Genomic DNA, 26,049 nt, shown 5'->3' with positions numbered 1-26,049 from the left:
GGTCTGCAGGTTTCCTCACGATGTTTTTCCTTCACCGTTTGAGACACGTGATATTTAATTTGTTAAAATACACTTAACTGAAAAGTTGGAGGTGCATGCGGAATTCGAACCTGCACCCTCCGAATCGAAGGCAGAGGTCAAATCCTGCAATTCATAAATGCACCGCACTCTGAGGACTCATTAGCGTTACGAACCTGTATTGGAGAAGCAAATTTTTCTTACCCTATTTATAAACCTTGTGTACGCCGCTGGTGTGTATATAGCTAAGGATGTACGACACTATAATCCTACTGAATATATTTCAATGAATCTTTATAGTTACAAATGATATCAATAGAATTCACATATAAAATATTAGCTGACGCCGCGCGGTTTCAGCCGTGTGGTTCCCGTTCCCGTTGGAATACAGGGATAATATATAGCCTATAGCCTTCCTCGATAAATGGGCTATCTAACAATGAAAGAATTTTTCAAATCGGACCAGTAGTTCCTGGGATTAGCGCGTTCAGGCAAACAAACAAACTCTTTAAATTTATAATATTAGTTTACATTTACAAACAAAAATAATTTCAAACAGTTTTGTTTATTAGTACATGTTAAACGTGTTAAACATGTATCGTAAAGGTGGTTACACACTAAATTATTTTTTATATTTTTTAAATTGTGATAGCCCAGTGGATTTGACGCCTGCCTTCGTTTCGGAGGGCGTGGGTTCGAATCCGGTCCGGGGCATGCGCATGCACATGCACATCCAACTTTTCAATGTGCATTTTAACAAATTAAATAACACGTGTCTCAAACGGTGAAGGAAAAACATCGTGAGGAAACCTGCCTACCTGAGAGTTTTCTTATTTCTCTGAGTGTGTGAAGTCTGCCAATCCGCATTGGGCCAGTTTGGTGGACTATGACCCAACCCCTCTCGTTCTGAGTCAATAGTGAGCCGATTAGGTTGGCGAGTTACATATTTGTACCTTTTGCCGTGGAGACCCTTGGGCCATTGAGTCGCAGTGCCAAAAAAAATTACCGAATCATTTCCCCGCGGCTAGTTGCCTCGACTGGTGACAGAAGGATAAGTTAACTTAAGTTCCTTATTGTATTCTTTCTCAATAAAAAAATGAAATAAAAATTAACTAAATCTATACAAAATTAAATTAAATTTGCCGCCCTAGGTAGAGTGCTCATAACGCAGGCAGATAGTTAAATTTTTTTCTCGAATAAAAAAGTCGTCCGCGAAGATTAATAAAGTTGTAGATCTACTTATGTGTTGACACCTTTATATTAAAAAAATACTTATTCAGATACTTTTGTTTTTCACTTTGTACGCGAAAATATAATAGTTTCATTAAAGCAAGCTGATCTAATTGTTTTGATTTTTATACTTTTATATGTTGAATCAGCATTTGTTCTTGATGCACGTGTAATGCCCAGCCGTGATAGCCCAGTGGATATGACCTTTGCCTTCGATTCAGAGGGCGTAGGTTTGAATCCGGTCCGGGACATGCACCTCCAACTGTTATGTGGATTGAAATTATTAAACCTGAAGGTAAAACCTGAATACCTGAGAAATTTTCTCAATTCTCTTAGTATGTGAAGTCTGCCAATCCGCAATGGGCCAGCGCGGTGGACTATTAGCCTAACCCCTCTCATTCTGAGAGGAGACTCGTGCTCAACATTGAGACATATATGGGTTGTTAATGCAAAATGCACGTGGACATTGAATCTGTCTCGTTAGCACAGTGGTTAGAATGCGGCTTTGGATCCATGGCAATTATATATGTTCTTCAATGTATTATCGATAATAATTACTACTGCAAATTGACAATTGACATTTTGACATTTATTTTATATTTTCCTCAGTCGCCATTTTCATGCTTTATATCTAATTTTTGGATCTACTTAAATATTTTTTCTTGTGAATAATTTTTAATTAATGTGTATAACTTAAGCACTATTGTAAAATATTAGTAAAAATTTGCACGCTAATTTACTCGGTAAATTGTGTTTAAAATCATACTATTATTGTAAGATCTATTTGTAACCCACAATTTGGCAAATAAATTATTATATTATGGATGGTCCAGAGTTTGAGTCCCGGGTCAATTTATGAAATGTCTATACTAATATTATAAAGAGGTAAAGTTTGTGTAGGCGGTAATCTCTGGATCTACCGAACAGATTTTAAAAATTCTTCGAATCCACGTTATTTTTGAGTGTCATAGGCTATATTTTATCCCCAGATTCTTAAGTAGGTACCTAGACTTATTTTACAAGAACTTTTGATACATCAAGTTTGACTGTTTGTAATGGCTTCATCACCAGTCTTAAGGCAGATTTTTTAATATCATTATTTACAATATAAATTACTATTTACTTTTTAATATTAATTTTATTATTTGGACTTTGGGGTCGTAAGGTGCTGGAATGGCGACCCCGCACTAGAAAGCGCAGTGTTGGTTGCAGTCCACCAGGTGGACTGACGTCATCAAGCGAGTCGCAGGGATTCGCTGGATGCAGGCGGCTCAGGATCGTGATGTTTAGCAGTCTCTACAAAAGGCATATGTCCTGCAGTTGACATCCATCGGCTGATATGATAATATTTACTAATTATTGAGCTTTTCTTTCATTCAAGAAATTCTTAGTGTTACAGTTACAACAAAGAGCCGTGATAGCCCAGTGGATATGACCTCTGCCTCCGATACCGGAGGGTGTAGGTTAGAATCCGGTCCGGGGCAGGCACCTCCAACTTTTCAGTTGTGTGCATTTTAAGAAATTAAATATCACGTGTCTCAAACGGTGAAGGAAAAACATCGTGAGGAAACCTGCATACCAGAGAATTTTCGCAATTCTCTGCGTGTGTGAAGTCTGCCAATCCGCATTGGGCCAGCGTGGTGGACTATTGGCCTAACCCCTCTCATTCTGAGAGGAGACTCGATCTCAGCAGTGAGCCGAATATGGGTTGATAATGATGATGATGATGACAGTTACAACCTTAACTCCTGTGGTCTTAAGATCCGTCTTAGATATTACCTTCACGACCTGTGTTTTATATCAAACTACCGGACGTCCAGCCGCGTGAATCAAAGATAATTAGTTTTTCACAAATCCTGCGGGAACTGTCGCGGACTTTTTCTTAGAAATTTTAAAGGGGAACAACTCTGTCATACATGATTTTTGCGAAACTTTAACCGTTTACGCAGCGCACGCAGCGTAAATGGTTAATGTTTTTATTGAACGCGCTATTCATTGGCGTATCTAGGATTATTTCCTGGGGTGGGCCTACATATCACTGAACCTTAGACCATTAATGGTCTAAGCACTGAACAGAGTCGACACTCAATATTAAAAATAAAAAAAATAGCAATATTTGTAAACGCAGACCTCTGAAACGGCTCAACTTATTTATTATTTTTTCTTTGTATCTATGGTAGGTATCAGAAGAGGTCTTAATATATTTTTCAAAATGTTCATTACTTATAGGTTTTTCTTTATTATAAGTTGTAATTGTTATTATTTGATATTTTAAATCATATTTAAAATATAAAATGTAAAATGATTTGTATTTCGGCGTCCTACGTAGAATTTCAAATCGGTAGCCCAGTATCCTAAGGTGAGCACTGGACTATTCTAGGGTGGGCCCGGCCCACCCGCTATATGTATACGCCTATGGCGCTATTCTCAGAAACTACTGGTCCGATTTGAAAAATTCTTTCATTGTTAGATAGCCCATTTATCGAGGAAGGCTATAGGTTGTATATTATTCCCGTAATCTACGGGAACGGGAACCACGCGGGTGAGACCGCGCGGCGTCAGTTAGTATTGTATAGAATTTCTTGGAAGAAAGAAAAGCTGGGTTTTAAGAAGGTACAAAGGTTGTTTATGAGTGAGGCATAACAACTTACCTACACGTAAAATGTATGGTAAGCAAGTATGTTTAACTTGTTATTGTTTCGAAATGAAGACGATATATTTTTAATTAATTAATAGGTAGGTATGGTCAATTAAAATCGTCCTAATGGGCGCTTTCTATATTAGCTATAGATAGATCTGCTTACTGTTTCAAACCGATCAAAGGTTAATAGCCTTGTTGGCAATGTTTACCCTGACTTCAGATGTTGAGGTCCTGAGTTCGATTCCTTGGTCGACCTATGAATATTGAGCTTATCTTTTTTCTCAGAAATTTACAGTATTTTAGCCCAGTGTTGGGAGTATCGGATCAGTAGTTTTGAAAAAAATCATAAAACATACATATACTTATATTTCGTGAAGTTGGTTAAAGTCATGTTTGCAGTTGATAGTGCAATATTTTCAATATGTGTGTTAGGTTTGATTCCCAGCTAGTTTTGCATTTTATGTAGTTTGAAACAATGTATTTCAAAATTTGTTTGAAATACATTGTTTTGAAACCCAAAGTACGTGGCTCAAGTATGCCTCTCAGACTGAGAGTTACATATTTGTTTTTTTACCCGTGGAGATCCTTGGGTCATGGAGTCACAGTGCCAAAAAAATCCTCGGAATCATTTTACCGCGGCTATTTGCCTCGACTGGTGACAGAACTGGTAAAGGACCAGGCCTGGTGGTCCAGCGCGAAAATGCAGCCAGTATTCTTGCCACCATTCCACGTGGGCATGATTTGTATTCGTTATCAACTCATATTCGGCTCACTGCTGAGCTCGAGTCTCCTCTCAGAATGAGAGGGGTTAGGCCAATAGTCCACCACGCTTGCCCAATGCGGATTGGCAGACTTCACACACCCAGAGAATCAAAAAAATTCTCAGGTATGCAAGACACGTGATATTTAATTTCCTAAAATGCACATAACTGAAAAGTTGGAGGTGCATGCCCCGGACTGGATTCGAACCCACACCCTGCAGCTTCGGAAGCAGAGGTCATATCCACTAGGCTACCACGGGACTATGATTTGTATAGTCATTAGGATATGATAGCACAAGTTTATTATTTCTCAGTTAAAAAGAAATTGTATAGATCTGGTAATTGTGCATTGGCTGTTACTTTTCCTGACCTCATGTTAGTGACTCAAGTAAGGCCACTTCTATCTTGAACTGCAATGTTAATATAGAAGTTGCCCTACTTGGAAGAGGTAGGTACAACTTCATTTTCAAGGCCTTCATGGCACAGTGGTATGCGCGGTGGATTTACATGACGGAGGTCCTGGGATCGATCCCTGGAGGGGCTGATTGAGGTTTTCTTAATTGGTCCAGGTCCGGTGGGAGGCTTCGACAAACCCTACCGGCAAAGACGTTCTGCCAAGCGATTTAGCGTACGATGTCGTGTAGAAACCGGAAGGGGTGTAAATTTCATCCTCCTCCTAACAAGTTAGCCCGCTTCCATTTTAGATTGCATCACCACTTACCATTAGGTGAGACTGTAGTCCAGGGCTAACCATGGCCATACCCCTGTCGGTAGGTATAACTTTCTGCACCGCGTCAAAGAGATCAACCTCCCTAGCCAATTGGCACGTCCATTCTCTTTCGACGATCGCTAACGATTCGAAAACTAGAAAAATGTCTGAGAATGACATTTGCTATCGACGGGTCACGTGATCAAGATCTGTCATTCCCATACATTTAACTACTTTTCGAAGCGTTAGCGATCGTAGAAAGAGAATCGACGTGCCACTTGTCTAGGGGGGCAGATACCAGATACCAGCAAAGTTGTACCGCCAAGTACTACGTTTTGTGCTTGCGCTGTGGATATACAAGACGGACGTTCCGGGTTTGATCGCCGGCTGGACAAATTCAGGTTTTCTTAATTAATTGAAATTATATTTAAAAAATGGTCCAGGTCTGGCTGGTGGAAGGCTAAACCTATACTGTTATGGCTAGTTACCATCCTATACTGGCAAAGAGTTCCTTGAAAAAGTACTTATCAAAATACTTGGACCTTGCTCACGAGATTATAATTGGTGCGTTGAGTAAATTATTGTTCCGATAGTAGGTAATTTCAATAAACGGTCATACAACGATGAGTTTCGACTAACAGTGAAAAGTGTTTGTGAACAAAGCCTTCTTGAGATCATCATCATCATCATCATCATATCAGCCGATGGACGTCCACTGCAGGACATAGGCCTTTTGTAAGGACTTCCAAACATCACGATACTGAGCTACCTGCATCCAGCGAATACCTGCGACTCGCTTGATGTCGTCAGTCCACCTGGTGGGGGGTCGGCCAACACTGCGCTTACTAGTGCGGGGTCGCCATTCCATTCGCATTCTTGAGATACCTAATTTGATTTGGACTTTGTGTTTTATTACGGGACCCTAAAAAACGAATCACGAAACATCATTTTATGTATGACTACGTATAATTAGTAACCTTTTTAAAATACTTGACATGTCCTCGATTATAAGCGTGGATCAACAATGGAAATTATGCATATTGACATTTTTTTATATTTAATGCTGACGTCTTGGTGCCGAAGTCCAATAACGCCGATTTTGTTTGTAATAACAGAACGAAAGCCTGTGGTAGCAACACCTTCCTCTTTTCATAAAATTTAAATAAAGCTGAAAGTTTGCTACCTATGCGTATAGTGCGGTAGGCATTTATGAAGATTTTCGTCGGCATAATATGAGTTTATTATCTATACTAATATAATAAAGTTGAAGAGTTTGTTTGTTTGTTTGTTTTTTTGATTGAACGCGCTAATCTCAGGAATAACTGGTCCGATTTGAAAAATTCTTTCAGTGTTGGATAGCCCATTTATCGAGGAAGGCTATAGGTTATTTATTATCCCCGGATTCCTACGGGAACGGGAACCACGCGGGTGAAACCGCGCGGTGTCAGCTAGTTGTGTTATATACCACCGGTTGCCAATCACATCTTGGTGCGTGTAAGCTCCATTTCCCTTCTATCTAGGTAAATGTTCTATACCTACTTATAGTAAATCATTGTGCCTAGTGGGTGTTTTTAATATTTTCATACTGTTACTATCACGTTGACGTAAACGCAAATTTATATGGAATTGAAACAGTTGTGCAGTAGTGCCACTAGATGGCGCTGTTTCAATTCCTTAGAAATTCACGTTTACGTTACGTGACAGTAACAGTATCAAACTGCCACTAGCCCCTCAGTAGTGAGTTCAATTTTGTACATTAAATATATTTCCAAAATAACTATCAGGGGGTGGGAGGTACTGATCGATATTGATGCCAAAAATGCAATCAGTAAAATTTCTGTCTGTCTGTCTGTATGTTCGTTATTGAAACAAAAACTACTCGACGGATTTTAACGAAACTTGGTACAATTATTCTTCATACTGGGCAGGTTATAGTATACTTTTCATCACGCTACGATCAATAGGAGCAGAGCAGTGAAGGGAAATGTTGGGAAAACGGGAGAAGTTACTCCATTATTTAAGCTTCCGTCGCGTGGTAGGGGTAGGGTAGGGTTGGGGTAGAGTAGGGGTAGGGGTGGGTTATAAGTAGGTTAGGGGTAATGTAAGCGTAGGTGGTGGAGTTGAGTTTGTTGTATTGTAAGGGGCTATCTCTGGATTGGATCTACTCAATCGTATTTGAAAATTCTTTTACCAATAGAAAGCCACGTTATTTGTGAATGTCTTAAGCTACTTTTAGCTTTATTGTTGTATGCTCACGGACACGGGAATTAAACGGATGAAACCCGTTGGCTAAGTAGGCTTTATGGAGGGAGCCCTCTAGTGGGTCTTTATTATAGGCTGAAAATGATGTCTTACAATAAAATCAAACAAACACTGTACAGGTAGGTATACTTATATTATATTATTTTTCCAATTAAAAAATCACAATTTGTTTAGCGAAATAATATTTTAACAGTCACACAGATTGGGATATAATGTATATGTAAGGTTTCGTCGACACTTCCACAGTAGTTCACCTATCTAACGTTTCTGCTTACTGTTTTACTTTACTTTTCTTTTTTGTAATGTAGTCCTATTTATTGTAATTTTTGTAATTAGTCCTAGTCCAACGGAAAGCATTAGAAAATCCTACCTGGTCTCCACGATACAGATCAATCTAGTGTGGAGACCACAGGCAATGTTATGGTTTTTGTATCTATTTTTGGTCAATAAAGATTTTATTTTATTATTATTTTATTTAGTTAGTCAGTTCCACAACAGTAAAGTAGTGTCTTCATATTTTAACAAATTTACACGAAATAAGTAGGTATCTTCATATTTTAACAAATTTACACAGAACATTGATAAATTATATACCTACTGAAACTTTTCTCTGAAAATCGGTGATTTAGAATAGTGAGTTCATGTTTATCGCGAAATACACAGACCTATAGTCCTATATGTACCTACTTCTAATTAGCAAATATTGTTCCGAAACGACTCCAAACGACTTTCATTTTGTAGATCGGTGAGGCCAAGATACGGAAGATTCCGTAACGGAAGCTTTCCTTATAGCTTAAAATGGGTGCACCGTGATCTCGCAACTCTTCGAAGACATATTTAGTGAAGGCATCATTATCATTGATTGATCTTGAATCAATCACAACACCACCTCCTTTCAATATAAACAAAACTGTAGCAACATCCAAAGGATCAATTGACTTCATTAAAAAAGGTCTCATTTCGACACCGTAACATAATGTATTATTTTCGACGAACGAAAAGTTATCGAACGCGGCATCTATATCTTTTAAATCAAGTTTCTCCATCTCCATTTTTCTGGCAAAACTATTTTTAGGCATCGGTGCATTCTTCAATATATTCCTCACAATGTCTTCACGTTTCGTTTTTTTGATTGCGAGCCATGATTCCCTTAGCTTCATTAGTTCGTCGGTGTCTGAAGTTTCTTTAATTAAAGCGGTTGAGAAATGTGCGTCGACCAGAGAGTAGAAAGCTTGCGCAGACTTCGGTGGGCCGGTGAAATTGCAGAAGTCGTTGATCCAAATGATGTTGGACTCAATGTTGAAGGCTATTTCATTGGATTCGGCTATATCATTGCACCAGATCGATGCGCCGAAGTGATTTGTGCCTAAAATCAAACGAAAAAATTATAAATTAATGACATACGGCCAGTTCCTTCATCCCAAGTAACAGTCAAAGTAAGATCATAAATCAAAACTGACGTTCTTATTCACTGAAAAATAAAGTCTTCTTTACTACTTCCTACTTTTACTGTTACTTTAACTTTACATGAAGAAACTGGCTGTTAATCAAGACCGCGAGCCGAAAATGCAGATACCGGTAAGTGGCACAAGTACGCCAAGAGTCAGCCTTAGACCATTAATAACGGTCTAAGGAGTCAGCACAAGGGCCACACGCGACAGCCACAAACACCGCTACAAGAAGGGACCACAAAGTAGGTGTAGCGCGCGACAGCCACTTGTGGTGGTCGACACTTGTGGTCGGTGGCTGCTACTATTTTAACCTATACATGCAGCATCATAATCGCGCGAGTGGCGTGTTTTGTGTCGGCGTTTAGTGGCTACAAGAAGCGAGCAGCGACGATTGTAGCGTCTGGCGGCCACTGGCGTCAACCGTGTGCGGCGAGTCCATATAAAATGTATGAAAACTACCGGAAATATGCCAGAAGCGGCGTTTTGTGGTTGTGGCCGGTGGCCTGTGTGCGGCAGCTTTAACATATTTATATTTCTTTTGTCGTGGAGACCATGGAGTCGCAGTGCCAATAAATGGTCCGAATTATTTCACCGCAGCTAGTTACTGTGGCTGGTGACAAAAGAGCCGGTAAATTTTTGCGCAAAGGATCAGAGACGTGATAGCCCAGTGGATATGATAGAGGAGGGTAGGTTTGAATCCGGTCCGGGACGTGCACCTCCAACTTTTCAGTTGTGTGCATTTTAAGAAATTAAATATGTCGTGTCTCTAACGGTGAAGGAAAAACATCGCGAAGTAACCTACATTCCTGAGAATTTTCTTAACTCTCTACGTGGGACGCATAATTGGGTCAGCGTGGTGTACTATTGGCCTAACCCATGGGCGTAGCGAGTTACGGGCAGGGGCAGGGGGAGGGGGGGGGGGCAGCTGCCCCACCCTAGCAGAGCGCTCGGTTACTTGAGCTTCATAACTATGCGATAGAAGCAGTGAGCTGAAGTTGTGTACTGTTTCGTTTCAGTTGAAAACCGGCCGAAACTACAGCCGAAACCGAAACTGAAGCTGTAGCTGAAATTCGTTTCCGAACCCCTCTTATTCTGAGAGTAGACTCATGCTCAACAGTGAGCCGAATACGGGTTGCTAATGATGATTCTTCAAGGAGTAACAGCACAAGCAACAAAATACCTTTTAGCATTGCCAGCAACTCCTTAGTAGTCCTATAGGCATCGACCAGGATGATGCCAAAACTGTCTTCATCTAACTCTTTGCCAGTAAACTCGAAGAGGAATATTTTCTTCTCATAATTGTACGCGGCGGCGCTGAGTGTTCGTAATTTGTCGTCTATTATTCTAGATTCCCGATAACTGTTTCGGTATTTGTCGCGGGTTGAGTTTATCTTCCACTCCAGCGATTTCTTGAAATGCTCCATAACGCCTTCTTGTAATAAAATCTTCGTAACATTCCAAGGAAACTGTAAACAAATTGTTATTATCATAAGTTTAAATAAAAAAAAAATAATTAAAAAAATTCAACCAACTTCAAAAACATAAAACATACTGACTAAACTAAAAAGCGAAAGTTAACATCATATTAAGTTCTATCTATCATATTATGTTTTAACTGATTATCAGTTTCAAGGCGGTGCTAGTCCATTGATGTATGTCACTATGTTTAATGTTTTTGAAGTCGGATGAATTTTTTTTTTTTAATTTTTTATTTTTCCATTTTTAGTGCAATCATCCTAGCTATTGCTGCTATGAGTCGTGATAAAACATTGTGTGGAATAGCGTCGTCTGACTTAGATTCAAACAAATTAATGAGTAGGCTACACGACACTCACAACCTATATAGTTGGAAAGTCCTCATCAATACAAATAAATCAAACCCAATCACAGGGTAGTTACTGTAAAAAGTAGAGGAGTTCCATAACCTGACCATGGTCTTCATCATCAGAACTCAAAACCCATGTAGGTGGGAAGATCTCATCAATAGGAATCGATCAAGCCCAATCACAAGGTAGCTACTGTAAATTGTTTAGGAGTTCCAGTACCTGTCCTTCGTCTTCATCATCAGACACCAAATGACAGTCACAACCCATGTAGGTGGAAAGTTCTCGTTAACACAAATCAATCAAGCCCAAACACAAGGTAACTGTTGTAAACCGTTAAAGAGTTCCCTCGTGTGTCTTTCGGCTCCATTTGGGCAGACCTTCATACAGTTGTAGTTTTTTAAAGTAGTTTATTTAAAAAATATGAAACACTATAGTTGCCCCTACGATTTTTGAAAGATCCGCTCAATTTTTCCAGGATCTCATCATCAGATCCTGAAATGGTGACAATGGGACTACTTCAGGAGTATACCCTTTCAAACAAAAAAATAGGACTATGAAAATCGGTCCAGGCGTCTTCGAGTAATCAGGTAGCATACATACAAAATAAAATATATACAGACGACGAAACCGACTTCAAAAAAAGAACGAGGTTCTCACGTCCTCCTTTTTTTGAAGTCAGAAAAAAATAGGTTCAGCCTTTAGGCCGTACATTAAATATAAACTGACTACCTATACTTTTTTACTCGTCCCACTTCGTCGTCGTTCTTGAATTATTTTATTTTTTTCATGATTTATGAATAAATTTTTAAAACTGTATGTAACTCTAATAAAAAATTTAATAAAAAAAATTCAACCGACTTCAAAAACTTAAAACCTACCGATTAAACTAAAAAGCGAAAAATAAAATAAATTAACACGACACCGGTTTAGCACCGCTTTCAAACAGAACAGAAGACGCGAAAGTAAATAGACTAAGTTATGTTTCCACACTTACCCTATCGGTAGAGGCAAGGAACGTATCAACTGCCGATTCTACGTCAGACTTAGCACTTACTATGCCAACAATTCCATTTTTCAACTCTGAAACACCAAGATAACAATTGTAACTTTTAGGGACGTATATTTAGCTAGATACCGCGAGCCATCTCCATTTCATCTAAGCGACGGTACTTATCCGTCAGCATTGGTGTATCTAGGATTATCATCAAGTCTATTATTAGTATCATAATAGAATTCCATTTTGGTAGCTCAGAATCTTAGAGTAGGTACGGCCCATCCGGCCCCCCTCTGTATACGCCTATGTCTATCGAGCCCGGTCAGCATCTGATAGTGAACGTTAGAGTTAAACATTGTCACTCCAAGTATGCCAACCAGCATTGGAGCATGGTGGGGTTATACTACACATCTCCTAGTATAAAGGTTAAGTATCATTATTGTCAACCCATATTCGCTCACTGCTGCACACGAGTCTCCTCTCAGAATGAGAGGAGCTAGGCCAATAGTCAATATTGGCAGACTTCACACACGCAGAGAATTAAGAAATTTCCTCACGATGTTTTTCCTTCACCGTTTGAGACAAGTGATATTTAATTCATATCACAAATAATTTAAAGTTGTGGGAATCGAACCCACGGCCTTGGATGCAGAACGCTGCGGGCAACGCTGTCGTCAAGATAACATATGAACTTACCGTGCATTTCTTTCAAATCTAAAGCCGCTGAGCTGTATTGAATATCATTGTCATCCAATAGCGCTAACCGCACCTTTTCTTTGAGACTGAAATGCAATAAAAATATTAGGTAAGTCGGTACCTATTATGAAAGCCTAAGTTTTCCGTCTATAAATTGAAAGCTTATTGCCTTTAGTTTTCAAAGGCAGTATAAACCGAATCTAGAAGACCTAGAATGCGAATGAATGCTAGAAATAAATTACCAACGTTTGTCTTAGGCCTAGTTCGGACTACTTTAGTATTTAAGTCGAGTGCGAACAATTTTTGTGCGGTAAATCCAAAAACTGGTTAAGTAGTTAAAGGCGTAGGTACTCGCTAAAATACTAAAGTGTCTGTAATGTACTTACCTCTTATACTTAACTCTTCCGTTCCATCGCGACGATAAAGCGAGCGGTGTTTGCAAATAAGGTTCGATTTGGTCTCTATCTCCTTCTATCTTGTAGATAGGTAAAGATATCTGCCACGGCACTGACAGCACACCGTAATGCGAGTTTTGAGTCCGTCTTTATCAATCTTCTATCTTTATTCTTTTGTAATGTATTAGACAAGGAATAGAAGAAAAAGACACAGAGACAGACGGAGAAAGAGAAGGAGAAAGTGTAGAAGAATCTGACCCGACTTCATGACAGAGATCAGTGAAGAGAGAGCTAAGAGAAAGACAAAGAGAAAGAGTATCTAACCCGACTTGATGGCAGAGATCAGTGAAGAGAGAGCTAAGAGAAAGACAAAGAGAAAGAGTATCTAACCCGACTTGATGGCAGAGATCAGTGAAGAGAGAGCACACCGCCGCGGTCTGCGCGCTGCTCTCGATGACCACGTGGGTGATCTTGGACATAAGGCCCTGAGCCACGCATCCCAGCACAGCCAGCGAAGTCTCTGCCCGTACACATATGCGCCATACTGAAAAGTAACCATTGGGTAACAGGACAGTTCCCCTAGCCAAGTGGCACGTCGATTCTCTTTCTACGATCGCTAACGCTTCGAAAACTAGAACGATGTACGGGAATGACATTTGCTATCGACAGGTCACGTGACCTGTCATCCCCATACATTTTTCTAGTTTTCGAAGCGTTAGCGATCGTAGAAAGAGAATCGACGTGCCACTTAGCTAAGGGGGCTGGTATACCTACGGGTATGTACTGATTATTATTGAATATAAATAGTGGGAGGCTTCGGCCATGGCTAGTTACCACCCTACCGACAAAGACGTACCGCCAAGTGATTTAGCGTTCCGGTACGATGTCGTGTAGAAACCGAAAAGGGGTGTGGATTTTCATCCTCCTCCTAACAAGTTAGCCCGCTTCCATCTTAGACTGCATCATCACATACCATCAGGTGAGATTGTAGTCAAGGGCTAACTTGTAAAGAATAAAAAAAAACCCCTAAGTAAGCGTAGCTTGTGTTTAAGCAATACAACAAACAGACACCTTCATACATTCAAATCATATCACTTCCTTCACTTCGCGAAGTTTTTCATCACTAACAAGTAACAACCCATATTGCACTGTTGAGCGTGAGTCTCCTCTCAAAATGAGAAAGGTTCAAAAAAGTTATGCTTTCATCATCATCATCATCATCATCATATCAGCCGATGGACGTCCACTGCAGGACATAGGCCTTTTGTAGGGACATCCAAACATCACGATACTGAGCCGCCTGCATCCAGCGAATCCCTGCGACTCGCTTGATGTCGTCAGTCCACCTGGTGGGGGGTCGGCCAACACTGCGCTTACTAGTGCGGGGTCGGCATTCCAGCACTTTGGGACCGGCTCTTCGAACTATGTGATCCCGCCCATTGCCACTTCAGCTTCGCAACTCGTTGAGCTATGTCGGTGACTTTGGTTCTTCTGCGGATCTCCTCATTTCTGATTCGATCACGCAGAGATACTCCTAACATAGCTCGGTAAAAAAGTTATGCTTTAAAACTTACTAAATCCTCCACGGAATATTCTACCCGGCGTGTTCTTGCTACAGTCAAGTAGATTTTGAATTAACAACTGCATTTCTACGTTTTTGGTCTCACATATAGGAGTTTCTCGTATCAAATAGTCCAATTGGCAGAACAACTCTACGTTTTCCTCCAGTTTTCTCGCCAAATTAAAAAGCTTTTCCGGTATTTCACTTATGTTGTGAACCAAAATCATGGTTCCGCTGAACTTGGTATAATCAGCATAGTAAACTAAGTTTTTACATTTATCATGACCGGCATTTCCTTTGTCTTGGTATCCCTTAGAATGAAACTGTTTTTTGTGTTTTGCTAAATATTCCTGAAAACATGCAGAAAGCTGGAGGCGTGCACAAGGTTTTAAACTAGGGTAAGTAAACTATATGTACAAATTACTGTATTACTGTCTATACTAATATTATAGAGAGTTAAAGTTTGTCAGGTTGTAGGGGGTAATCTCTGGATCTACTGAACCGAATTCGAAAATTCTTTTATCACTAGAAAGCCACATTATTCGTGTGTGTTAAATTAAAGCCTTTAATGGGAAATTCCTTCTCCGATAAATATTTGTACTGAGAAGTTGAAAGGTTAAACACATTTTAATGGACTTTTATAAATAAGTAGACGATGTCTTCCGGGGATAAGTAGGTCAAATCAAATCAAAAATCATTTATTTCAAGTAGGCTCAATTTACAAGCACTTTTGACACGTCAGTTGACTATTTGTAAAGATTCTACCACCGGTTCGCAAGGCAGGTCCTGCTGAGAAGATACCGGCAAGAAACTCAACAGTAGCTCTTTTGAAATGAAAAAGTCATACAGTATTATAATTTACAATTGATAACAATTACAATTTCTTATAGTTTTACTTCCTGTGTGAAGGTGGAAGCTGATCCAATGGCTGCCAAGCACCTTTATATAGTATGTAGGTGTAGGTATATATGTAATAGAAAGTTTACATTGCCCCCGGAAAACGCAAATTGCTTACAGATTGGTAGGTAGGTATAACTCAGAGTAATGTTTAACTTACCTCCGCTAGTTTTGTATCGGGTTGGCTGATATCGTCAAATAGTATTTCTCTCTTCATCATTATTCTGAAATTGTTTTTGTGTGTGTTAATTGTTATTGTACTAAACGCCTGTCGATATTCTACTGCAATAAAACCATTTATGAAGAGTGCAGATCTTAGAAATATAATTACTTGTTCTGTGGTGCTAAAACACTAGTAGTTAAGTATGTACCTACCCATAAGCGACTACAAAAAATTAATAAACACCCGGATTTTGAAATTGGCTTAACGTTTTTTTTTTCACGGTCGTTTCGGCTGCCGCCCATATGTTATTGCTAAATAGCTTTAAGGCTAATCCAAGACTGCTTACTATTAGTTAAACATCCTCACACACAATGGTGCCACATAAACTTAGGTCATGGCTCATGGGTGGTTGCCACTAGAAGATTTATACTTTGGTCAAAGAATACATATTTTGTTAAACAGTACCTACGCGTTTACCTTTTCTTGATAGTTTGCATATCATATACATGTCAACGGGCAACTTGTTATTATTAAAATTAATAAACAGGGCAAATACTTACTCCTTATTATCAGCATTCAATGATATATTATTTTGGCTACCTACTTTAAATACACAATAATACTATGTTTTAAGTTAAATTGGTAAAAACTAATGATTTTTGCATAATCTACGATACATGCTCGCTGTTTTCTTATCTTTAGTTTAGGCTATCGGACCTAATTCATAATTGTACATTAATATTAAGGATTATCACAGACTGCTCATCGGATCAAAATCGGAAAAACCTTGGCTGAGTTTGTTGTGGGCTCTTCTCGGACCAAGGCGCGTTTAGAACCCTCGTAAATTTAGTTTTAAGTTTTCGACTATTATTACTACCATTAGATTAAATTAAATTATGACATAATCTTGACCTTTCAAAAGTGTTCGTAAACTAAGCTTAACTGAAATAAATGAATATCGACTTTTGACTTTGACTTTGATCCAAAGTTCCTATATAGGTAGTCATCAATATCAGTGTATTTTAACGGAACATCAGTGTATTTTAAAGGGCCTCCCTCCTTATAGGACAGGTTAAACTTTTTTTCTGATTGTGTAAGTGCCGTAGGCTCCTTAATGAGCGGCGTCACCGAGGGTTTTATAATAGCCTGATAGGGGCTTACAGGTAGATGCAGACAGTGGCGTGCACAAGGTTTTTAACTAGGGTACGCATTATACATACAAATTGTACTAAGCGAGAAATTCCTCCTCCAATACAGGTACGAAATGAATCCTCATTCATTGCGTTTAGGCATCTATGAAGTGCACACCACAGGATGCAGAAGATGTGGGCGGAACTACTCCTCAAGGGCGTCTTCTCTGCGACTCGGACCTCGACTTAGAGGGTCCTAATGGAAGGGTGTTTTGGCCAGAGTCCGGGCGCCCCCGAGATTGGAAATTAAAAACTCACACCCGGGTGACGTCAGATACAGGTTCCACAGGAAATATGGAGTTTAGACCTACCTTACTGCTCCAATGAAGGTTGGCGTGCTTCAGGATGATAATGTTACAACTCTCAGCCTCCATTCGCACGAGAGTTTTTTAACGGACGTTAAAATACATTCCCAAGTATGTTTACACGACGCTTTTTTTCGAGCAGTGTTGCATTTTCAATTTCGGGCGTTGGAAATAGACCTTCATTTAACATCATACTACATTTGAACGCTTTTTTAACGTCCGTTAAAAAAACTCTCGTGCGAATGGGGGTTTACGACCATTATCATATGTTTTGTGACCATGAGTCGTGTTCGGCGCAATGTTTATACCTTATCTCATCATCATAATCATGTCAGCCGATGGACGTCCACTGCAGGACATAGGCCTTTTGTAGGGACTTCAAAACATCACGATACTAAACCGCCTGCATCCAGCGAATCCCTGCGACTCGCTTGATGTCGTCAGTCCACCTGGTGGGGGGTCGACCAACACTGCGCTTTGTAGTGCGGGGTCGCCATTTCAGCACCTTGGGACCCCAACGTCCATCGGCTCTTCGAACTATGTGCCCCGCCCATTGCCACTTAAGCTTCGCGACTCGTTGAGCTATGTCGGTGACTTTAGTGGTTCTTCTGCGGATCTCCTCATTTCTGATTCGATAACTTATCTACCAGCGCACAAATACGCAGGCTTTCCGTGGAGTAGGGTATAAAATTGTCGGATTCATTAAATAGGTAATTTGCGCTTGGTTTTATGTTTTACGAAGCTGATTAGGGCTCGTGTCAGCGATACCTGATATCGAACGCGGTAGATAGCGATATCAATAAAATAGGCGGACAAAATTAGGCTACGAATAGATTAACAAAATAACACTCTATACTACAGCCTTTCTTGATGAGTACTGTTTACCAACAAACAAATTAAAAATGAGGGTACAAATCACTATTCATTTCACACCTAATAATAATTATAATTAACTAGTTAAAATAAATTTGATTAATAAGCTTAGAACAATTAAATATGGTTAATATATTTTATATAACATTTTATAAACAATCCATAAATAAATAAATAAAATAAAAAAAATAAAAAAGCCTTTTATTTCTTCTCATTTACAATTAATTATGTGACAGGTATTTTAAATTGATAAATTAAGTAAGTAAAAATTTTAAAATGTTTATTTTCTTTCCTTTTATTTAAAAGAAGAACCCTTAACGGTGAAGGCCTCCTCCAGGTGCTGCCATTTTGATCGGTCTTTTGCCTTCAGTAGCCAGTTTTTGCCGGTGAAATTCATGATGTCGTCGACCCACCGATAACGTGGTCTGCCTCTGCCTCGTGATCCTTTAGGTCCCGGCCATTTCGTTATTCTGACAGTCCAGCGGTCATCTGTGAGTCGAACGACATGTCCGGCCCATTTCCATTTGGCTTTAAGTGAAAAAAAGTATAGATTTTATTGGAGTATATATAAAGGCCTTTATATATACTCCAATAAAATCCTAAATTCAGAGCAAATTCAACCTTAATCATTGAGTTTATGGTTGAATTTGCAAATGCGACTGCTTGAATTGAGTGCTAAGAAGTTGTGTTTGGCACTCATTGAGTGAGAACGTTTTTTGGTCGCTGATTGTGCATACACTTTTTAGTAGGAGATCGATGGTAACTATTAGAATCGATCTCCTACTAAAAAGTGTATGACCAACGACCACCTTAAAAAACGGAATTGGAAATAGAATATTGCTTACTAACTCCTTTGTTAAATAAAAAGATGAAGTTGTCAGCAAGTTAACTCAGTCTATTAAAACTACAAAGCTGAAATTTGGTATGGATACATACCCATACCAAATATCTGCTTTCTAGTATATTAATTACGTTTGTAAAATGGTAAAAAGAAAATATGAAAATAAAAATTTTGGAGTTTCTTCCCTACATGTAAGTGAGGATGAATTTTTTATCGTCTATCCTATTGTGTGGGGTATCGTTATCAATATTTTTATATTAGTGCATTAAATACTGATTTAAAGTACTTTAATTAAAATGTAATCTACGGAACCATACATTACGCGTGGCCCGACACGCACCTAGCCAGATTTCTTTTTTGGATTGACACCCACAGAAAGGTTTTTAGGACATTCACGTAAAATTTACTCGTTTTTGTATAATAAATTTAATATAGAAAATATATTGTGTATTAATCTATGATTTGTCTTGACTTGACTTCACATTACATCTCTATTTATTAGTTACATACAATATACAAAAATACAAATCTATAATATTAGTGTAAATAATATTCTTATAAAAAAAAATATCTCATTTAAGTGCTAATATGGCAGATCAGAGTTGCTGCTATTTATATCTATAATAAAAAAATATTTCTACCGTATAAAGAAGAAACAAAGCTTGACAAGATATTCACATGGAGATTCTCTTAACTCTTAGAAGATGATGGACTAATTTTCGGTGGCGAAAATAATATGCTGATCAGGCAGTGCTGCACCTCGTTGTGATTAAATAATATGCTGATCAGACAGTGCTGCACCTCGTTGTGATTAAATAATATGCTGATCAGACAGTGCTGCACCTAGTTGTGATTAAATAATATGCTGATCAGACAGTGCTGCACCTCGTTGTGATTAAATAATATGCTGATCAGACAGTGCTGCGCCTCGTTGTGATTAAATAATATGCTGATCAGACAGTGCTGCACCTCGTTGTGATTAAATAATATGCTGATCAGACAGTGCTGCACCTCGTTGTGATTAAATAATATGCTGATCAGGCAGTGCTGCACCTCGTTGTGATTAAATAATATGCTGATCAGACAGTGCTGCACCTCGTTGTGATTAAATAATATGCTGATCAGGCAGTGCTGCACCTCGTTGTGATTAAATAATATGCTGATCAGGTACACACCGTGAAACACCGATCATCCTGCACCTACACTAAATCCATTATCATGTTTTATCAGTTTAAAAATATTAATTGTAGTTAATTTGCAAATATTGTACCAATAGTTGAACTTATCGTTTTAACAGTGTAGGTCGTGTAAGTCGGGGGGTAGTTCTTAGAAGTCTCGCTGACCCACGCGACTGGCGCGCCCACCTCCGACAACAACGCGACTAGAGCTTTGAGGCGATCGGCGTCCGACGATCCCCAAGAATCCATCAGCACCGCGCCGCCCGCCAACAAGTAGTTGAGGACTTGCGTAAAGGACATTACAGCATTACTCTCGGAAATACTCGATTTGTTCGAAGCATTATCACTCTGGGTGGGGTCAGGGTAGGCGGCGTTGACATGAAAAATATATTGCCGTGGATTGATTACAAGGAAGTCTACAAGTGTTTTAGTAGCAATCCACAGACGGCCGTCGACTGCGACAGCGGAGTCGCAGCTTATATCTAATACGCTATCATATTGCGGATCGTAGTCGCTGAATTTGTGCAGCGCTTCGCAGAGTCTCGCACGACGCGTCGCCGGCGCGAGCGCAAGCCACCGCGCGCGGTCCGGCAGACCGGCCGGCGCGCGACGCACCCCGCTCAAGTACACCGCCGCGGCGCCCAGCGGCGGCCCGCCGAACGCGCCGTGCCCGTTGATCCACACGAGCGGCACGCGCGCGGCGAACGCCACCTCGTTCGCCTCGGCGGCGTCCGCGGCGAACGCGGCCACGGCGAACGGGGCGCGCGCCGCCAGCAGCGCCAGCGCCTCGCGCGTGGTGCGGTACGCCTCCACGGGCACGGCGCCGGGCGGCAGTTCACCGGCGTGCTCCAGCGCGAAGGCGCGCCGCTCGGCCGGCGGGCGCGACTCGAGCGCGCGCGTGAAGCGCTCCATGGCGCTCTCCTGCACCAGCAGCCAGCGCAGCCGCCACGGGTACGGCGCAACAGTCTAAAAACAGACCTCATGGGAATAGGGATGATGACAGTTTTTAAAATTGTATATCGTCGTCATCAACCCATATTCGGCTCACTGCTGAGCTCGAGTCTCCTCTCATATTGAGAGGGGATAGGCCAATAGTCCACCACGTTGACCCAATGCGGATTGGCAGACTTCACACACGCAGAGAATCAAGATAATTCTCTGGTATGCAGGTTTCCTCACGATGTTTTCCTTCACCGATTGAGACACGTGATATTTAATTTCTTAAAATGCACACAAATGAAAAGTTGGAGGTGTATGCCCCGGACCGGATTCGAACCCATACCCTCCGGAATCGGAGGCAAATTGTATATAAATCAAGAGTATACTAATAGTAAAGCAATTTTCTAAAAGTAACAGGATATCTGCGATCATTACTTTCGGAGCTACAGGGGTTAAAGAGTCAGATTTGCGGCGCTGCCACGGATCCCTGAAAAGCGCTCCATACAAAAAGGCACGAACTGGTGACGTCGATGGCTCGATGATCGTTAGATTTGTATGGGCGTTCAAACAAAATTACTAATATCTTTGTTATTTGTGCGTTTATGTTTATAGTTCATTTATTTTGCAAATATCCAGACAATCTTTGCTTTTTTTGTATAAATTAGTTAAACTTGACCTTATTTACCCGAATGTATCATAAAAATCAATATATTCAAACCTAAACACCATACCGCAGTGGTATGCGCGGTGGATCTACAAAACGGAGGTCCTGGGTTTTCTTTTCTTAATTGGTCTAGGTCTGGCTGGTGGCTTCGGCCGTGGCTAGTTACCACCCTACCGGCAAAGACGTACCGCCAAGCGATTTAGCGTTCCGGTACGATGCCGTGTAGAAACCGAAAGGGGTGTGGATTTTCATCCTCCTCCTAACAAGTTAGTCCGCTTCCATCTTAGACTGCATCATCACTTACCATCAGGTGTCCATCACTTACCAACTACACTGTAGGGTACTTACCCTCGTGGACGCGGCAACAAACGCGTCCACGGCGGAGTCCACATCGCTGCACGCACTGAGCACGCCCACGCAGCCATCTGGCGTCTCATACAACACCTCAGATACTGAAAAGAAGCATTTAAATATTCAATTTTGCATCAATAAATAATACAATAGACTACTGTTACTATTACTATTAGCAAGTGACGTCATTCATAGAGATAACAGCGTGATTTGCGTTTGCAGTGATGTGATTGTATCACGTCACCGCAAGCGCCAATCACAAACCGATGCCTTGTAGCAAATGACGTCACAGTTTATGATTGGCAAATCAAATCAAATCAAATCAAAAATCATTTATTTCAAGTAGGCTCAGTTTACAAGCACTTTTGACACGTCAGTTGACTATTTGTAAAGATTCTACCACCGGTTCGGAAGGCAGGTTTTGCTGAGAAGATACCGGCAAGAAACTCAACAGTTGCTCTTTTGAAAAAGTCATACAGTATTATAATTTACAATTGATAACAATTACAATTTCTTATAGTTTTATTTCCTGTGTGAAGGTGGAAGCTGATCCAATGGCCTCCAAGCGCTTTTATCTTTAAGGAACTCATCAATGTTGTAGTAACCTCGACTAAGTAAATGTTTTTTAACACATTGCTTAAAGCTATGCATTGGCAGGTCCATCACAGTCTTTGCGGTGACGTGATAAAAATACAATTTTGTTTTTTAAAAATATTACAATTACGAGATTATTTTCACAAATTAAAATGTGATTAGAGATTCTAGGTATCTAAACTGCCTGTATGCAAAAAATCTTCTCAGTTTTGTACAGCAGGCGAATAGCCTATTCTCCAGACTCCACCTACCATAGCACGGCGGGCACTGGCGAACTCACATAGTTAATGTAAAATCCTAAACCCAAAGTTGTTTTAATTACCTTGCATATCGTCTTCTGGATAAAGGGATATCATCACAAGTATGCTGAAATTAAAAGATTAAATTATTCAACTATTAACAAAATATTGAAAAACCCAAAATACTTTACATCAGAAAAGAAAAGTTTTTTTTTATTCTTTACAAGTTAGCCCTTAATTACAATCTCTAAAATGGAAGCGGGCTAACTTGTTAGGAGGGGGATGAAATTCCACACCCCTTTCGGTTTCTACACGATCGTTTGGCGGACCAACTAAGAAAACCTCAATCGGCCCAGCCGGGGATCGAACTCAGGACCTCCGTCAAGTAATAAATCCACCACGCATACCACTGCGCTACGGAGGCCGTCAAAAAGACCTAGATATAGTAAATTGATCCAATAATCCCACCACCAATACACAAGCATAACAAAACTTAATGATCTAAAATAAATATGATTTTTTTAAGTAGGAGAGCCGTGTTAGCTTAGTGGATATGACCTCTGCCTTTGATTCTGGTAGGTGTAGGTTCCGGGGCATGCAACTCCAACTTTTCAGTTGGAGTTGCATTTAATAATTTCTTTAAATGCAACTCCAACTGAAACTGCTAATCCGCATTGGTCCAGAGTGGTAGACTATTGGCCTAACCCCTCTCCTCTGAGAGGAGACTCAAGCTCAGCAGATGCAGAGAGATGATGATGATGATGATGATGATGATGATGATGATTTAAGTATGCAAAAAGGCATTGTTACCCAGCTTCTTTGCAGAGTTCACAAAAAAGATTGCCTATGGTTACTGTGGTCTTCCTGCAAATAATTAAGAATTGGCTATCAGGTGGACAGTATGCCACATAGCCAAGTAGATATAGAGGTGTGTCGCTTTTAAAATGCACTTCCTTATGAGGAGCTGAAAAATAATAACATAAAATAAAATATTTTGAAATTATTAAGAATAGACTTTAATGCCAGAAATTCTTTCTATCATCAATGTGAGCCGAATCAAAGAAAATTGTTTATCATTTCAATTTGAACAATCAAATTTCCATGTACCAAGTTTCTCATCAAACAAAGCTAAGCACATTCTAGATTACAATCGCAGGTCGCACGGTTGCAGGTCGCGGTTGCTAAGAACAGAAGTCTACCTTTAGACTTGCCAATAGGGTGGTTTACTTACAATAAAGTGGACTTTGCACAAATGAACTTCTATAAATGAGGCTTTGCATTATCAATTTCAAATCAACATTTTTTGTATCACTAATTGGAATATTTCTGTGTAAGTACTCGAGCTGACAGATTAATTCTGTATTTTCTTCTATTTTCTGTGCCAAAGCCAAAAAATTCTCTTCAGAATACATTTTTGCGACACTTGGATTTATTGCTGTTAAATTTCCAAATGTCTCGTACATATCTCTGCCATTATCAAGTTCCTCTAGAAGCCATTGGTCAAACCATTTTTCTTTTTCCATTCCTGCAGCACGACGTTGAGTTATAGTGCTTACATAGTCCTATAACAACAAAATATTGATAATTATGACAGTCATAATTTTTATTTCTTTGAATTTCTTCCTTACTTACTTCAGCTAGCTTTGTGCAAACTTTTGGTATATCTATCTTTAGATTTGTCTCTTCCATTGTAGTACTTTTGTTTATTAAATAGATTGTAGCAATAGCCTGTAAATTAATGATACAGAATTAAATTTTAACTATACTACAGCCTTTCTTGACTGTTTACCAACAAACAAATTAAAAATATAGAGTAACCTGTACTGCTCCAAAAACCTATTTACAGTTAGTGCAGATTAATGAGACACCTGGCATAAGTGATGTTTACAATTTATACAGTGTTTGTTTGGTAGCCAGGTAGCCTATTCACTATTTAGGTCTTTATTAACAACCTAATAAAATAATAAAATCAATTCAATTGACAAATGTCATCTGCATACTGTATGATATCCACCAGTAGACACAGGATGGCATTTGTTACATAGAATCTCAATTTCGTATGACAACTAGCATACATCAGTGATAGTGAATTAACCTGCAGGTGTCAAATTAATGTACCAATGTGTTGAGTTATACCTTTGCCGAAATTCATCTAAATCAGTTCGGTAAGTAAATAGACTAACTTTGACAAACTTTTTAACCGACTTCCAAAAAGGAGGAGGTTCTACGTTCGGCTGTATGTATGTTTTTTTACCTTGAAGTTGTGACAACTTCAGTGCCTCAAAAAGCATGTTACGCCGTCGGTGCCGTATTTACTTTCTAAGACTTATTCAATGAGTCCTTTTACTAATAATAATACTTGATTTAGGTGTAGGTAATAGAACACTGACTTTAAATAGATGGCATTTTTATTATAATTAAGACTATTAAAAATAAAATGGTTGATTTAAGTTTAAAAAATATTACATACCGTTAAAACTTTCAATAAAGGTACAGCACAAATAGCTAAAAATAAAATTTACTTTAATTTTAGTCTAAACTTGCGCATTCAGCCCAGAAATTCAAATTCAAATTCAAAACAATTTTTTGACGTCGTAAAGCTTATCAAAAAAAAAAAACTAAAACCAAAGTAAAAACTAGCACAGATAACATGCAGATAACAATTATTTACACTCTTTTTAGCCGTTTGTGATTTACACGTGATCATGACATTTACCATGACCTCTGACGTTGGGATGGGATTGGCTCTGGAGAAAGCTAATTGCAGATGGCGCTTCTGCGATCTGGTTCCTTAACCGTGGCGTTTTAAAGCGAGAAATTTAAAAGAAGTAGCACGTTTTAAAAACATATTCAATCTTTGAAAGGATTTGAATCTTTGAAGGATTGAAAGGATTTCAATTTGATCATTCACGCTCTTAGACCAATTATTGTATGGACCTGCCTTGCTAGACGTTACTTTTCTGTCAAAGTGTATGATCAACGATCTAATGCGATTATAAAAACTGTCTGTATAGAATCGATGTTAAATAGTTGTAATCGTGTTTGTCGGTTAAAGAGCTCCGTAAAAATGCCTTTTTGTGTGATTGAATTGTGTAAAAAACGGGCAAAAACTTCTAGTTTAATATAGTTAATATGGCGTAAAAGTTGTCGGATGGCTCTGAACCAAGTTACACAGGTTCGACGATTCGTTATTTCCATACATTTGTAAATTTTCAAAAATGCCCGCAAACAATAAAATCTGGTACGTATCGTTAGAACTACCTATTTGGAG

At 39.4% G+C, this 26,049-nt stretch overlaps 2 protein-coding genes across 5 annotated transcripts; both read right to left on the bottom strand.

The window, feature by feature from the left end:
* Positions 1–8,218: 8,218 nt before the first annotated feature.
* Positions 8,219–14,771, bottom strand: LOC112047054 (uncharacterized). Its single transcript, XM_052887929.1, has 6 exons — positions 14,558–14,771; positions 13,374–13,503; positions 12,589–12,674; positions 11,893–12,020; positions 10,253–10,538; positions 8,219–8,987 (listed from the first exon to the last, which is right to left on the bottom strand). Exons 1-6 carry the CDS (start codon positions 14,769–14,771, stop codon positions 8,311–8,313), a joined length of 1,521 nt encoding a protein of 506 aa, XP_052743889.1. The 3' UTR covers positions 8,219–8,310.
* A 4,344-nt stretch (positions 14,772–19,115) lies between these two features.
* LOC112047068 (uncharacterized) lies at positions 19,116–25,499 on the bottom strand. Of its 4 annotated transcripts, none has more exons than XM_024083987.2 (7): positions 25,249–25,499; positions 24,411–24,506; positions 24,240–24,340; positions 23,589–23,642; positions 22,862–22,905; positions 21,943–22,046; positions 19,116–20,957 (listed from the first exon to the last, which is right to left on the bottom strand). In XM_024083987.2, the coding sequence occupies exons 2-7, from the start codon at positions 24,465–24,467 to the stop codon at positions 20,064–20,066; spliced, it is 1,254 nt and encodes a 417-aa protein (XP_023939755.2). In that variant the 5' UTR covers positions 24,468–24,506; positions 25,249–25,499; the 3' UTR covers positions 19,116–20,063. The 4 variants fall into 4 exon arrangements, with proteins under 4 accessions (XP_023939755.2, XP_023939752.2, XP_023939754.2 ...); XM_024083984.2 differs by having other exon boundaries at positions 23,589–23,742; positions 24,010–24,340; positions 25,249–25,493; XM_024083986.2 differs by lacking the exon at positions 25,249–25,499 and adding an exon at positions 25,033–25,148 and having other exon boundaries at positions 23,589–23,742; positions 24,010–24,340.
* Positions 25,500–26,049: the final 550 nt, after the last annotated feature.

The sequence above is a fragment of the Bicyclus anynana genome, chromosome 20, assembly GCF_947172395.1.
Source record: "Bicyclus anynana chromosome 20, ilBicAnyn1.1, whole genome shotgun sequence".
NCBI classification, from domain to species: Eukaryota; Metazoa; Arthropoda; class Insecta; order Lepidoptera; family Nymphalidae; genus Bicyclus; species Bicyclus anynana.
Note: the sequence above shows the minus strand (reverse complement) of the source record. Positions and strands in the feature narration are given on the sequence as shown.